Source organism: Callithrix jacchus, chromosome 10 (genome assembly GCF_049354715.1).
Source record: "Callithrix jacchus isolate 240 chromosome 10, calJac240_pri, whole genome shotgun sequence".
Classification (NCBI taxonomy): domain Eukaryota; kingdom Metazoa; phylum Chordata; class Mammalia; order Primates; family Cebidae; genus Callithrix; species Callithrix jacchus.
In genome coordinates, this window is record NC_133511.1 from 26,093,949 (window position 1) to 26,107,054 (window position 13,106).

The 13,106-nt window shown below is 53.6% G+C and overlaps 1 protein-coding gene across 5 annotated transcripts in view; it reads right to left on the reverse strand.

Annotated features, from left to right (window-relative positions):
* The window catches only part of KIRREL3 (kirre like nephrin family adhesion molecule 3), a 565,070-nt gene that overhangs the window by 5,022 nt on the left and 546,942 nt on the right, over positions 1-13,106 (reverse strand). For 2 of the 5 annotated variants that reach the window (XM_035265034.3, XM_078339779.1), the window contains exons 11-15: positions 12,553-12,653; positions 8,865-9,063; positions 7,315-7,350; positions 3,425-3,607; positions 1,287-1,396 (exon numbers count right to left, since the gene is read on the reverse strand). In XM_035265034.3, the coding sequence (XP_035120925.3) occupies positions 1,287-1,396; positions 3,425-3,607; positions 7,315-7,350; positions 8,865-9,063; positions 12,553-12,653 (629 nt within the window). The remainder of the gene's footprint in view (positions 1-1,286; positions 1,397-3,424; positions 3,608-7,314; positions 7,351-8,864; positions 9,064-12,552; positions 12,654-13,106) is intronic. The other 3 variants (XM_054241711.2, XM_035265039.3, XM_035265035.3) reach the window with 3 other exon arrangements.

Sequence of the window (13,106 nt, forward strand, 5' to 3'; positions counted from 1 at the left end):
AGCAAAATTCCATCTCAAAAAAGAAAAAAAAAAAAGAAGTGACAGTGAAGGACAGGTGAGGCACACATGTGAGATGCGTTTTGAAACAGAATTGACAGGACCTGGAAATCAGTTGGAGAGAGAAAGCGTAGCTGAAGGAAAAGTGAGTTTGATTTAGTAAACATCTGGGAGCCTCTACCAGGACCTATGTAAGGCTCCAAAGACCCCGGGATTAATTCAGCAGCAGCTGCTCAGCCTCTAGCAACATAAATGGCTAATATTTGTTGCGTACTTATCATGTTCCACGGGCTTCAAGCCCTTCTGGGTTTTGCCCACTTCACTCTCGTCACAGCCCAGCACACTGTGGCCTCAGACCCATTTCATGGATGAGGACACAGGCACCGAGAAGCCCATCTTCTTTATTCCTTGCTCTGCTGCCTCCACTCCGACAACCAGAAACTTCGAGCATGGTTGCTCAGGTTTCTGCTTGGACGCCTGGGTAGATGATGGCCCGTAAATGGGGATTCGGAAGAGCAGGCGCAGGCTTGATGTTGCTGGAGAAGCGATCAGTGTCCTTGCAATCCAGTCCCCAAGGAGGAACCTGTGTTTCTTGCAGACTTTGTTTTGGTGGGGTGGGGGGATGAGGGAGAGGGACACGTATTGAATATAATAGCCATGTGAGTGTGTGTGGGGGATTCTATGTTATGTAAAAACATATTGTGGCAATTTATGCATATTTCTTTTCTCCTTACTGCAGAGCCAAGCTCTCTAAAGGTTAGACTTTTTTGTTTTGTTTTGAGACAGAGTCTTGCTCTCTACCAGGCTGGAGTGCAATGGCACGATCTCAGCTCACTGCAATCTCCGCCTCTCAGGTTTAAGTGATTCTCCTGCCTCAACTTCCTGAGTAGCTGGGATTATAGGCACCTGCCACCACACCCAGCTAATTTCTGTATTTTTAGTAGAGATGGGATTTTACCATGTTGGCCAGGCTGGTCTCGAACTCCTGACCTCAGGTGATCCACCCACCTTGGTCTCCCAAAGTGCTGGGATTACAGGCGTGAGCCACTGCACCCGGCCTGGACTGCATCTTAGATGTCTTGGAGTCTCCCAGAATGCAAGCACAGTATACAAGCACACAATCACATTTGTTGGCTGAGAGTGTGTGTCTCGCCTATTGTGGGGTGGGTGGGGGCATCTTGACTGGTGCTAGGCTTTTTGAAAGCATCTAGGTCATCGAGAAGCCTCTAGTTCCAGGACCTTCTGGGAATGGGGTCACGGGATAGGATGGGGCGTAGCTGCATTCTTACCATCAGCTGCTTAATGGTGGAGTGCTCCTCAGCCTCCCGACCAGAGGCCGGTTCCTTGTGGACAATTTCCACTCGGATATCATTTTTGGCTGACACAACACCTTTGAGATCTGGACATAAAACAGTAAAGTGTGGATGACAGATTTAATTGTTACTTTTGAGATATCAAGCTCCCTTGCAGCCCTCTGCCCCCACCCTGCCACCCGCTGTGTTTCCCCTCCAGCTCCTGAACTCAGCAGCTTCACCGGCCCCCCACCAGTAGAACCTCTGTATGGAGATGCTGTGGGCGTTTGGGCCTCAGAGGAGGCTGACCTCATGGGCGGCTTGGCTCTGGTCACGTGCACCTCAGCCATGTACCCTTGGCTTGGAGGATTGTCTTCAGCCATTTGTCCACCTTACTGAGCTAGGTCCTTTCATCCTACTGAATTCTCACCTCCTTCTAGAAGTCTTCTTTCACCTACTCTACCAGGCAGGCTCCCATCCCTCCATTCATAGAACCACAAATCTCAGTGTTGGAAAGGACCTTAAGTTGCCCATGGCCAACCCCCACCCAAAGAGAAACACCCCTGAGGTGGTGGGCAGCTTCTCTGTCCACGCCTCTGTGATGGAAGCTTTACTGCTACTTTTGCAGGAGGCAGCCGTTTCTAGTTGGAGAGCTCTGTTAGAAAATTCCTGGCCGGGTGCAGTGGGGCATGCCTTTAATCCCAGCACGTTGGGAGGCTGAGGCGGGCGGATCACGAGGTCAGGAGTTTGAGATCAGCCTGGCCAACATGGTGAAACCCCGTCGATACTAAAAACACAAAAATTAGCTGGGCATGGTGGTGTGCGCCTATAATGCCAGCTACTTGGGAGGCTAAGGCACGAGAAATCGCTTGAACCCAGGAGGCAGAGGTTGCAGCAAGCTGAGATTGTGCCACTGCAATCCAGCCTGGGTGACAGGGTGAGGGTCTTGCCCTCCCCCCAAAAAAGAAAGAAATTCTTGAGGAGCCAGGCACAGTGGTTCACACCTGTAATCCCAGCATTTTTGGAGGCTGAAGTGAGCAGACCACTTGAGGCCAGGAATTTGAGAGCAGCCTGGACAACATGGTGAAATCCTGTCTCTGCAAAAGATTTGAAAAAACAGCCAGGCATGGTGGCACATGCTTGTAATCCCAGCTACTTAGGAGGCTGAGGCATGAGAATTGCTTGAATCTGGAGGTTGCAGTGAGCTGAGATAGTGCCACTGCACTCCAGGATGGCCAAAAGAGAGAGAACCTATCTCAAAAAAAAAAAAAATTCTATATATAATATATATGCACCCCTATAATTTCCACTGAGAGTGGGTGATGGAGGTCCTGAGATCATATCATTGTGGGGCTGGTCATGAGAGCCAAGGCTGCTTAGCTTGGACTGCAGAAAACGCAGGGGGAACAGCTTTCTTTAAACGTGTGCAGTCTGCCGAGTGGCAGAGGAGCAGACCCATTGTGGTGATTCATTTCGTGCATTACACTTATACAATGTCAGGGCCAGATGGGGTTATCAGAGTCATATACTCATTACAAATGAGGAAACAGAGGGCTGGAATCGATGGGGCTTGCCCAGGGCCATGTGGCAGAAGAGGTGGGACCAGGAGACTGTGTCTCCATTGTCTTCACCTCTTTTCTGCCATCCAGTCTCTCAAAGGTAACTCCTGGGTACACACAATTATTCAAGCGTGCACAAACACTAGAATTTTATTGCTAATCACTGAAGCCCCTTAAAAGTTTGCTCAAAGCAATTTATTTAATGCTTCCCCCCGAACCACCCCACCCTCCCCGCAACCCCAGAGCTGCATGAGTGACCTGCTTTTCTGGTTAGACTAGCAGCTCTTTAATTTTTATTTATTTATTTTTTGTAGAGACAGGGTCTCCCCACAAACCACTGTTCCCCCTGTCTTTCTATACAATTCCTGATGGAGAGAGCTATGTGTTCAATCCAAAATGCTGGCTGACTGCCCTGCAGATGGAGTTCAGTCTAGTCCAGGCCAACCTCAGCCGAGTGCCCACTCTGTCAGATGCCATGCCAGGCATGGCCTTATATACCCCGATACATCAGACCCACTCCCTGCCCCAGGAGCTCATAGCACTGTTAGGACCCCTGTTCATTGCACTCCTGCTTACTTGCTCTCCGGGGCAGCCTAAGCCTGGCCTTTTTCTCTGTCCCCCTCCCTGAGATCCCGGATCTCCCTCCCGTACTTCTCTGGGAACGGGCACAGCAGAAGGCCACGATGGTTGCCATAAGGACGAGGAAGGCCACGCCAGCTCCTACGGCCACCCCAATGATGACGGCCATCGGCACAGACTCTGTGGGAGAGAAGTGGACACAGCTAATGAGGGATGGGGAATGGCCCACGGTACCCCCAGGATCTCACCCTGTTCCTGTGGGCACAGCCCCTGCCACACAGGCCCCTCCTGGGAAATGCCTCCGTGGGACCTGGGCAGGCACAGGCCGAGTCCAACAGGGGTCAGCTCTAGCTGGGGCTGCAAAGACCAGGGTGGAAGACATGGGGGCTCGGTGGGTAGAGGAGAGGGCAGAGGGGCAGAGGGAACTGGGGTAAGGGGCAGAGGAAGGAGAGTGAGTCAGGCAGACACAGAGAAGGGAGGGCCAGGGGACAGGAAGACTGGAGATGAGGGGTGAGGCTGGCACGGTGAGCTCTCTCTGGCATTAAACAGGAGTGCTCTATCACACAGTGGCCGGTGAGTCATCGGCCCTGGCTTTTTTTGAAAAATGACTATGGTCACTGCCCTTGTTTGTTCGGTATGTTCTTTCCTTCCCTTCCCTTTCTTGGGTGCATAGAGAGGACACCTGGCTCTTAGTGTTTCCAGGTCTAAGCGGCTTCCCTGCTGGCCTGCTGGGCATCAGTAGTTGTGGTCCTTAGGTGTCCAGGGGCCAGGGAGCAGGGCTATAGCTCCTCCACTGCTGGCTCTCTAAGGAGAGAGGCCCCTTTCCCATCATCTCCAGGTCTGCGGCTTCTCCTTTGAGGCCAGCCCTCTGAGCAACCTTGCACCCCTCCCGGCAAGAGAGGCCCACACACCGGGCAGGCAAGCCCTCACCCCTGCTGAGACTCTGCAGCCTGTCTCCTGCCCAAGCCGAGTAGGGTAGGGACAGGGAGGGTAAGGAAGGAGTCATGGGTGATCTTCCAGACAGCCCTGGCCCTTCTACAGCTGCAAATGGGGCCTGAGCACATGATTTGGGGCCATGAGGGGTCCATCAGGAATAGAACTAGAGAATGCTGGGGCAGGGAGAGCTTGGGGCTCTCACTGAGGTCCAGAGGCTTCAAGTGATTTGGCCAAGGACACACGGCAGCTGCAGAGCCCGGGTCAATCCAGGTCTCCTCTCACTGTGCCCCCCATTTGCCCCACTTCCACCCCATCCAGCTCCACTGACTGCATGACATGTGAGAGCCTCCAAATCTCACATGCTTGGTACAGCCCAGACTGCTGCTGATCTGAGTCCTGGCTCCATCTCTTCTTTTGAGCAACTGACTTTGCCTCTATTCTATCTGTAGAATGGGGATAGTGGTACCAGCCCCTCTGAGGGTTGTTACAGGCTTGAGCTAGGTGAATGTGGGCAGAGGCCTTGGAGCAGAGCCTGGCACCCAGCCCTGTTGGGTGCTTGCTGCTGTTGTTACCTGGGAAGGGGCCATAGCAGTTCACAATCTTTTTGTTGAGACAGAGTCTTGCTATGACGCCCAGGTTGGAGTATAGTGGCACAATCTCAGCTCGCTTCCACCGCCTCCTCGGTTCAAGTGATTCTCCTGCCTCAGCCTCCCAAGTAGCTGGGATTACAGGTGCATGCCACCATGCCCAGATAATTTTTATACTTTTAGTACATATGGGGTTTCACCATGTTGGTCAGGCTGGTCTCGAACTCCTGACCATTGGTGATCTGTCCACCTCAGCCTCCCAAAGTGCTGGGTTTACAGGCGTGAACCATGGCATCCGACCAGCAGTTCAGTCTTAAAGGTCCAGAAAGTTCCTTCTAAAAACTGAGCCCTTCCCCAGACTACTCTGCCTTCATCAGTGGTGGGAGGGGGGCAACTGGGGACAACTAGGTATCAGTCCTGGGCTGTAAGCCTCCTGTTGTCTTTTTCTTTAAAGAGAGGAGAAAGGCCTCAAACCCTGGCCTCTGAAGATGCTGCTGGGAGGTATTGAGGGATGTGGGAGAGGGCAGCCATTTGCCCTCTGTCTGACCTGGCACCCCTGGCTGGCAGTGTTGCTGGTTAAGCTGGTGTATCCCTTTGCCACCCAGGACTTGCACACAAAGCCACTCGTTACCTACCAATTAGTGGCCAGGACAACTGAAGGGGTGACAGGGTGTGGACCAAGAGGAGGTGGAGTGATGGACACTTAGGGATTGAAGTGCAAGGTGTCCAGGTTGGTTCGACAGTCAGACTGAGAAAAAGAACTGGGTCTCAGCTGAGCTTGCTTTGACCTGGATGACCCTGTCTTTAGGTTTCAGTTCCATTAGAAAAGGGAAGCTGCTTTGGCAATTCATTGGCTCTCTGCTTTTGAATGTGATTGATTTGGGTCAGTTTCTCCTCAGATTCCTAGTAAGTTTCCTGGGAAAAACACGGGGGCTTGTCTCAGCATAACTCAGAGCCAAAGCATGCCTGTGGAAGGCTCCTTAACATCTCTGGGACTCAGTGCCTCATCTGTACCCTGGAGAGCCGGGCAGCGGTATCCAAGGTGCCTTCTGATCCTGGCACCCCCAGCCCACGTTTCCATGCACTGTGAATGGCTGAAGGAGGGTGCCATCTTAGCTGGACAGCAGTTTCCAGGCAGGTGGGCAGGGGCAGAGCAGGGGGTCCTGTGGGTATGGGGACAAGTGCCTCAGGGTGGCATCCCTTCCCAGTCCCTGGCCTGCCTGTGTGTATTTCCTCCTTGCCTGGTTTCCTGAGGTCTGGCCTAGGGTGCTGTGCAGGCCCCTCCTCTCTGCACATAGCCTTCCCTGCATGGCCCCTGGAGAGGGACTGGGGGGAGGGGCTGTCCCCGCTCAGCCTCCCCTCCATCCAAGGTGGTGTGCCAGGCACCAGGAGTCAGCCATGGAGGGAAGGTGTTGGGGAGCTCTGGATGAGTGTGAGCAGACACACGTGACATGGAGACGGGAGACACCACCCTCAGCCCTGGCATGGACCCGGGGAGAAGGCAGCAGGAGGCTGGCAGCTTTCTGGGTTCCCAGTGTGGGCCTCGGCAAGCAATCTGTGCCCTGGGTTTGTGCCAGTAGGGACAGAGGCAGGGGCATGAGGATCCCACGTGGAGCTCGTTGAGGTGGCACAGGCCAGGGGCCAGTGTGGCAGGAGACCCAGGACGGGGGACCACTTGTCTTCAGCAGGGTCACAGAGCCTTGCCTGCTTGTCCCAATTCTCTTTTCTGGTTTTCTGCTTGGGGGTAGGGTCAAGAGCGACTCCACCCAGGGGGCCTGAAGACTGCTTTGCTGCCTGCTTTGCTGCGAGTGCCTGGGGAGGGAGGCACTGCCCTGCAGCCTCAGCCTGGGGTGAGATGACACTTCCACCTTTCAAGGGGACTGCAGGAGTGGGGCAGCAAACAGCATGGATGGCACAGGCCCAGCAGGGGGTGGGGCCCCCAGCGTCCTGGGAAGCAGTGGCCAAGCTGGTGATGATGTGGAGAAGCAGGAAAAGTCGGGGAGATACTGGAGGCAGAAGGCAGTCAGGACAGGGGTGAGTTGACCCCAGAGGCCAGGAACCAGGGCTCCCAAAGAGAAAGGATGGAAGGAATGAAACAGGGAGGAGTGAGAGCCAGTGTCCCAGAGAGGAAGGAGCTGTAGGCTCCAGTGGCAGGCAGGAGACAGGTCTCTGGGGTCCCTAGGCCCAAGTTGGCTGGGACCCCCTCTCCCCACTGCTCTGACTACACTAAACCGGCAGGACGGGGGAGGGCAGAGACGTTAGCGGCCAGTGCAGGCCTCCCTACCCCCTGCTGGGTTCCCACCCCAGCTAGCCAAGAAGTCCCTTCCCCCCTCCCAGGGCCGTTCTCATGGTCTCCTTCCGTACCTGCTTCCAGCCCGGCTCCCGACTTCATTTCCGAACCTGTTTGGAAATAAAGCAAGCGTCTACAGCCAGGGCCTGGCTGGCCAGGGTGGGGTGGGACTGGGGATTAGCTGCTTGAGGTGGGCTGGGCTAGGGGCTCCTTTCCCAGTCATGTCTCTGGGACCCCCAATAGATCCAGGCTAGCCCAGCTGAACTTGGAGTTCATACAGACTGACTTAGAGACTCCAGAGGGGCTAGGAACCAGAGAGAGAAGTCACCTCTCAGAGGGGCCTGGGGAGGTTGGGGTGAGAACACTTGCGGGAGGGCTTAGGGGTGGGGGCACCAAGGGGAAGACATGGAGGGTAGGCAGCAGGGGACCAGGAAGGTTTGGGATGATGTGTGGATGATATTATGCAAATTATGTGCAAAGCGTTATGCAAAGCAGCACCTATTAGGGAAGAGGTGTTGGGAGGCGCTGTGTGATTTGACCCATAGCTGTGATCCCAGTGTGGTCCACTGAGGCCTGGGGGTGTGGCTGAGGCCACCTGCTTAGCCCAGAATCTCTTACTGGACCTGACAGCCTGCGAGTGGGTCTTTACCTAAGAAGGTGTCAGAGACTGCCAGGACTGAGGTCTCCTAGGCCCCCAGGTCCATCCAGACGCCCAGGCCCAGCTGAGCACAAAATCCTGCTCCACCATGGCTTAGGCACTGCTGGCAAAGGGGCAAGATCTTCCGCCCCTCTCAGGACCCAGCTGGCTGCTGGCTGTGGTGGAGCTTCCGGAGCCACTCCTCCATGCCCCTCCCAAACTCCCTGTCCTGTTGTCTGTGCCTGAGAGCCCTGAGCCAACACTGGAGATCTGAGCATCTGTGACCAGGAGCTGGGACATCAGTGCATGGGGGCACAGTGGGGTGAGGCTTCTTCCTCCTCCCTCCTCCCTCTCACCTACCTGGCTGCTCTGCCCAGCACTGCCCTTGGGGCGCAGGAGTCTATGTGCCTCCTGGGTCTGCAGGTGGTCTGAGCCAAGCCCCCGGCCCTAGGGATCTGGACAAGCAAGTGCAACCCTTTAGCTTTAGCCTGGGTGCGCTCTGTGGGACTTCCGTCTGAGTGACTGCGTGGACTTCTTGTCTTAATTGCAGCTGGGCCAGGTTCCCAGCACACCCATGCTAGTGTGTCCCACACTCCACCCAGGCATGACACCTTTCAAAGGGCACTTTGGTGTCAGACCAGGGCCCACGGTGGAGGACAGGGCACAGAAGCCAGGGCCTCTGGAGGCTGCTGGGCAGCTTGTCACTGTCACCAGCCTGCTCACTGCTGTGGTCACCTCCCACTGAAGCTTCGCCCTCAGGGGCTGCCACTCTGAGCTGTGTTCTTCCCCTTCTCGCTTCCCGGCAGAGGCGGGTGCCCCTTGCTTCAGTGGGGAGCCTGGCGGAGGAGGCTGCTGGCTGGTTAGGCTGTGTGGCCAGCCAGGAAGAGCACCATGACTTGTCCTTGGGCCCCAACCCATTTGTAGCCACCAGGCCAGGAGAGTGCCCCACTGGCCCTGTCGTTCCCTCATGGCCCTGGCAGCCCTCACCTTGCTCCTTGAGCCGGATGATCTCGGTGTCGGAGCCGAAGCTGTTCCAGGCCGTGCAGTTGTAGATGGTCTGGAAGTCAGCCCGCACGATGTTGCTGATGGTCAGGGTGGAGATGACGCCCTCCTCCGTGCTGATGGTCTCCACCGTGTAGCGCCCGGATGTCCCTGACTCCAGGACATTCTCCTTCCAGGACCAGGCCTGCCCAGGGGGAACAGAATCAGGAGGAGACCCCACCAGAGGGGCCCAGGACACACCCACACCAGAGTCAGTGCCACGGCCCTGCTCATGTTCATGCTCACTGCCACACACGAAGGAAGTGCACACGGGTATGTATGCATGCACACACACCACACACCATAGATATGCACACATGCCTGTGCACACACAACATGCATCACCACACATGTCATGGGTATGTATGCATGCACACACACCACACACCACAGATATGCACACACGCAAGTGCACACACAACACACGTCACCAGAGGCATGCACAGCATCCCACACACCACAAACATGTGTGCACACACAACACACACAAATACATCACATGTCTATGTCCAGCACCCCACACATGGCCAACACGTTTACATACACCACACCACACATGCCACATGTGTACACACAGCTCTGCATGCACTCCACAAATGTGCACCCACTACAACACACACACATCACAACATACATATACGACCAAAGGGTATACACACAGGTATGTGCACACACACTGCACCACAAACATGCACACACAAGTACATGTATCACAACACACATAAACATGCATCACAACACATGCACACACCAGATCACACTTGCAGACATTCCAGCACACATGCACATGCCACAACACACATACACACATCACAATACATACCAGCACACTCCACACTAAAAACATACAGACATGTATGTACACATGGCAGACATAACACCACGTGTACACACAACACTCATTTCCCCAAACACACATACACATGCACACACACACCATGATACACACACCATACACAATACAACACACATTACAAGCATGCTTACACACATGTACATACTACAACACACACTGCAACACATGCGCATATTTGTCATACACACACCACCATGTGTACATACAGGTACTCACATGACATACACGTGCTCACACACAAGTACACACACATCAACACATATACATGTTCACATATGCCATGACACATGTACACAGCAACACACTCACACCACATGTATGCACAATCCACAAACACATGTACACACACATACTCTGGGGCATCCTCAGAGGGTCTTTCCATCCCAGAAGAGGGCCTGGGGAGCATCTTTCTGGGCAAAGTAGGTGCCCTGCTGGCCCACGCCCTGCACCTCCACGCAAGTGTCCCTGGGACTGCGGCTGCCTGGGCGGGTGTGAGTTAGGACAGCAGCCGCACTAGCGCGTCTATCTGTGGGACGTTATATGAGTGTGTGAGAAGTGTCTACAGAGCTGTGTTTGCAATCACCTTCGTCTACCTTAGTTTACAGGGCTGCTGGTAGAGTTTTCAGAGTCGGCCACATACACTGTCTGCATCTCATCATGTGAGTGCCTCACACCCCTGGTTCGGGGCTAATGAGAGGGTTTGGATTTCTCAAGCTCGGTGCTGTGGTCATGCTGGACGGACCCGTTCCTGGCTGTGGGGCTGTTCCAGGCACCGCAGGATGTCAGCAGCACCCTGGGCTCTACACCCCCGGTGCCAGGAGCATCCTCCAAGTGGTGACAACCAAAATGTTTCCAGGCACTGCCTGATGTCCCCTGGGGCCATTGAGACCGCTGGCCTAGAATCAGATATTTCTGGAGAGAAGGTGTGAAAATGTCGAGGAGTGAATGAAATATTTCACAATGAGCATGTGTTACATTTATAATTAAAACAATTAGAGAGTAAAGTCAGTGGGGAGGTGTAGGTATTAGTTTCATTTGTGAGTCCTTGCAATTTTTTGTGTGAATCTTTCAGACAGTGAATGAACTGAATGCTTGAGAAAGTGTGTAGCAGCAATAATACTCTAACAATATCTTAGTTTACAGGATGACAGTTTCAGCTGGTGCAGCCTGGATATCTCAGCCTCTGCACGCACAGGTTAGTGGTGACCTCAGCTGCTCCACGTCTGGGCCAGCCCCACCTCCCTGCACAGCTGCCCTGTGAAAAGGTACAACTGCCCTGTGCACTGGACCCCTGGCAGTCATCTAGCAGGATTTTACCAGACACTGGAAATTACTACAAATATTTTCACCCCAATAGTGCTATCAAATGCTTACTTTTCTTTGTTTTTATGCCTTAGATCCCTCCAGTTTCAGATGGATTTGGGTACAAGACGCTGCCCCTGGGTCACCTGAGGTCAGGAGTTCGAGACCAGCCTGGCCAACATAGTGAAACCCTGTCTCTACTAAAAATCCAAAAATCTAGCCTGTAATCCCAGTTACTCGGGATTGTTGGTGGGCACCTGTAATCCCAGTTACTCGGGAGGCTGGGGCAGGAGAATTGCTTGAACCCTGGGGGCGGAGGTTGCAGTAAGCTGATTTGCTCCATTGCACTCCAGCCTGGGTGACAAGAGCGAAACTCCATCTCAAAAAAAAAAAAAAAAAAAAAAGAGTCTGATTCCACCTTAAAACATTTTTTGGGGGGTGGGGGTAGAGACAAGGTCTCACTCTGTTGTCCAGGCTGGTCTCAGACTCCTGGGCTCAACTGATTCTCTTATCTCAGCCTTCCAAAGAGCTGGGATTACAGATGTGAGGCACTGTGCTCAGCAAGACCTTCCCTTTAAAAAAAATGCAAATACTGGCTGGGTGCAGTGGCTTATGCCTGTAATCTCAGCACTTTGGGAGGCTGAAGTGGGACGATCGATTAAGCCCAGGAGTTTGAGATCATCCTGACTAACATGGTGAGACCCCGTCTCTACTGAAAATACAAAAATGAGCTGGATGTCGTGGCAAGTGCCTGTAGTCCTAGCTACTCAGGAGGCTGAGACACGAGAATTGCTTGAACCTGGGAGGTGGAGGTTGCAGTGAGCTGAGATCTTGCCACTTTACTCCAACCCAGGTGATAGAGCGAGACTCTGTCTCAAAAACAACCAAAAAACGAAAACCAAATACCTGGTAGGGGTACTGAGGATGGACTCCTCAGTTGCCTTAGCGGCATTGCAGGGATAAGTGCTTTGAAGAAGGAAGGGAGAACGGAATGGTCCCTTTAGAGGGGACAATTGATAGATATCAGGGCAGTTTACCATGGACGGTAAAGGCCATGGAGACCTGGCAAGGAGGACTCCAGGGGCGCAGAAAGGGATCGCTGTTAACTGTGCTTTAAGATTTTGCTAAAGACTGGCCTGGAGCTCAGGAAAGGGAAGAAGTCATTTGTCTTTTCTCTCCATTACCCTTGTGTGCCCCGCTGCCCTTAGGATTTGGAATTTGGTTAGAACCCTTCATGTCAGAACTGAGCAGAATGGCAGATGAACCCTGGGAGCACTGCCTATTCCAAGAAGGGAGTCTGCCTGCAATTTCATCTTCATGATGCTTTCCCGAGGCAGCCAAGGCAGGTATAATTTTTCTCAGCATGGAAAAAGGAGCCTTGGAGGTGCACACCACCTGGCTGGCCACCCAGCTATTGGCAGAAGTGACCACCAGGCTGCTGGCCTGGCCCCCGCCTATCCTCCCAGGAGCACTCACAATGCGATCTGGCGGCGGTGTGCTCCGGATGAAGCATTTGATCTGGCCCTTCTCGCCGTGGAGGGCGTGCTGGGTCTGGGTGCTGGAGATGATGGGGGGTCCTGTTGAGAGACAGCATCCCATTAGGCACCTGAAAAGGGCAGGTCCCTGCTGGCGCCCTCTTGGGTGGGTTCAGAAGTGTATTCATTACTCCAAGTATTCAGCAAACATTTGCTGAAGGCCTGTATGTGCAAGGTAAAGTGCAAGGTAGAGGACTCAGAGATAAATCAGGCATTCAGTCACAAACCTCTCAAGGGATCATGAGCGAATGCTTCTAAGTCAGAATCCCCGCAAGATACAAATAACTGTAATAAAAGGTGGTGAGTGTTAGTACCACAGGAGCGGTGCAGATAAAGTGCTAACCGACTTCAGAGGAGAGAGAATAATTCTATCTGGCGGACAGGGAGAGATTTAGGGAGAAGGTGGTAAGCCTGGAAAGGGGGCGGGGAGGTGTCTGGATGAAGGAAGACCCCCGCCTTTGCCAGCTGCACATCTGCACCAGTTGCAAGCCATTC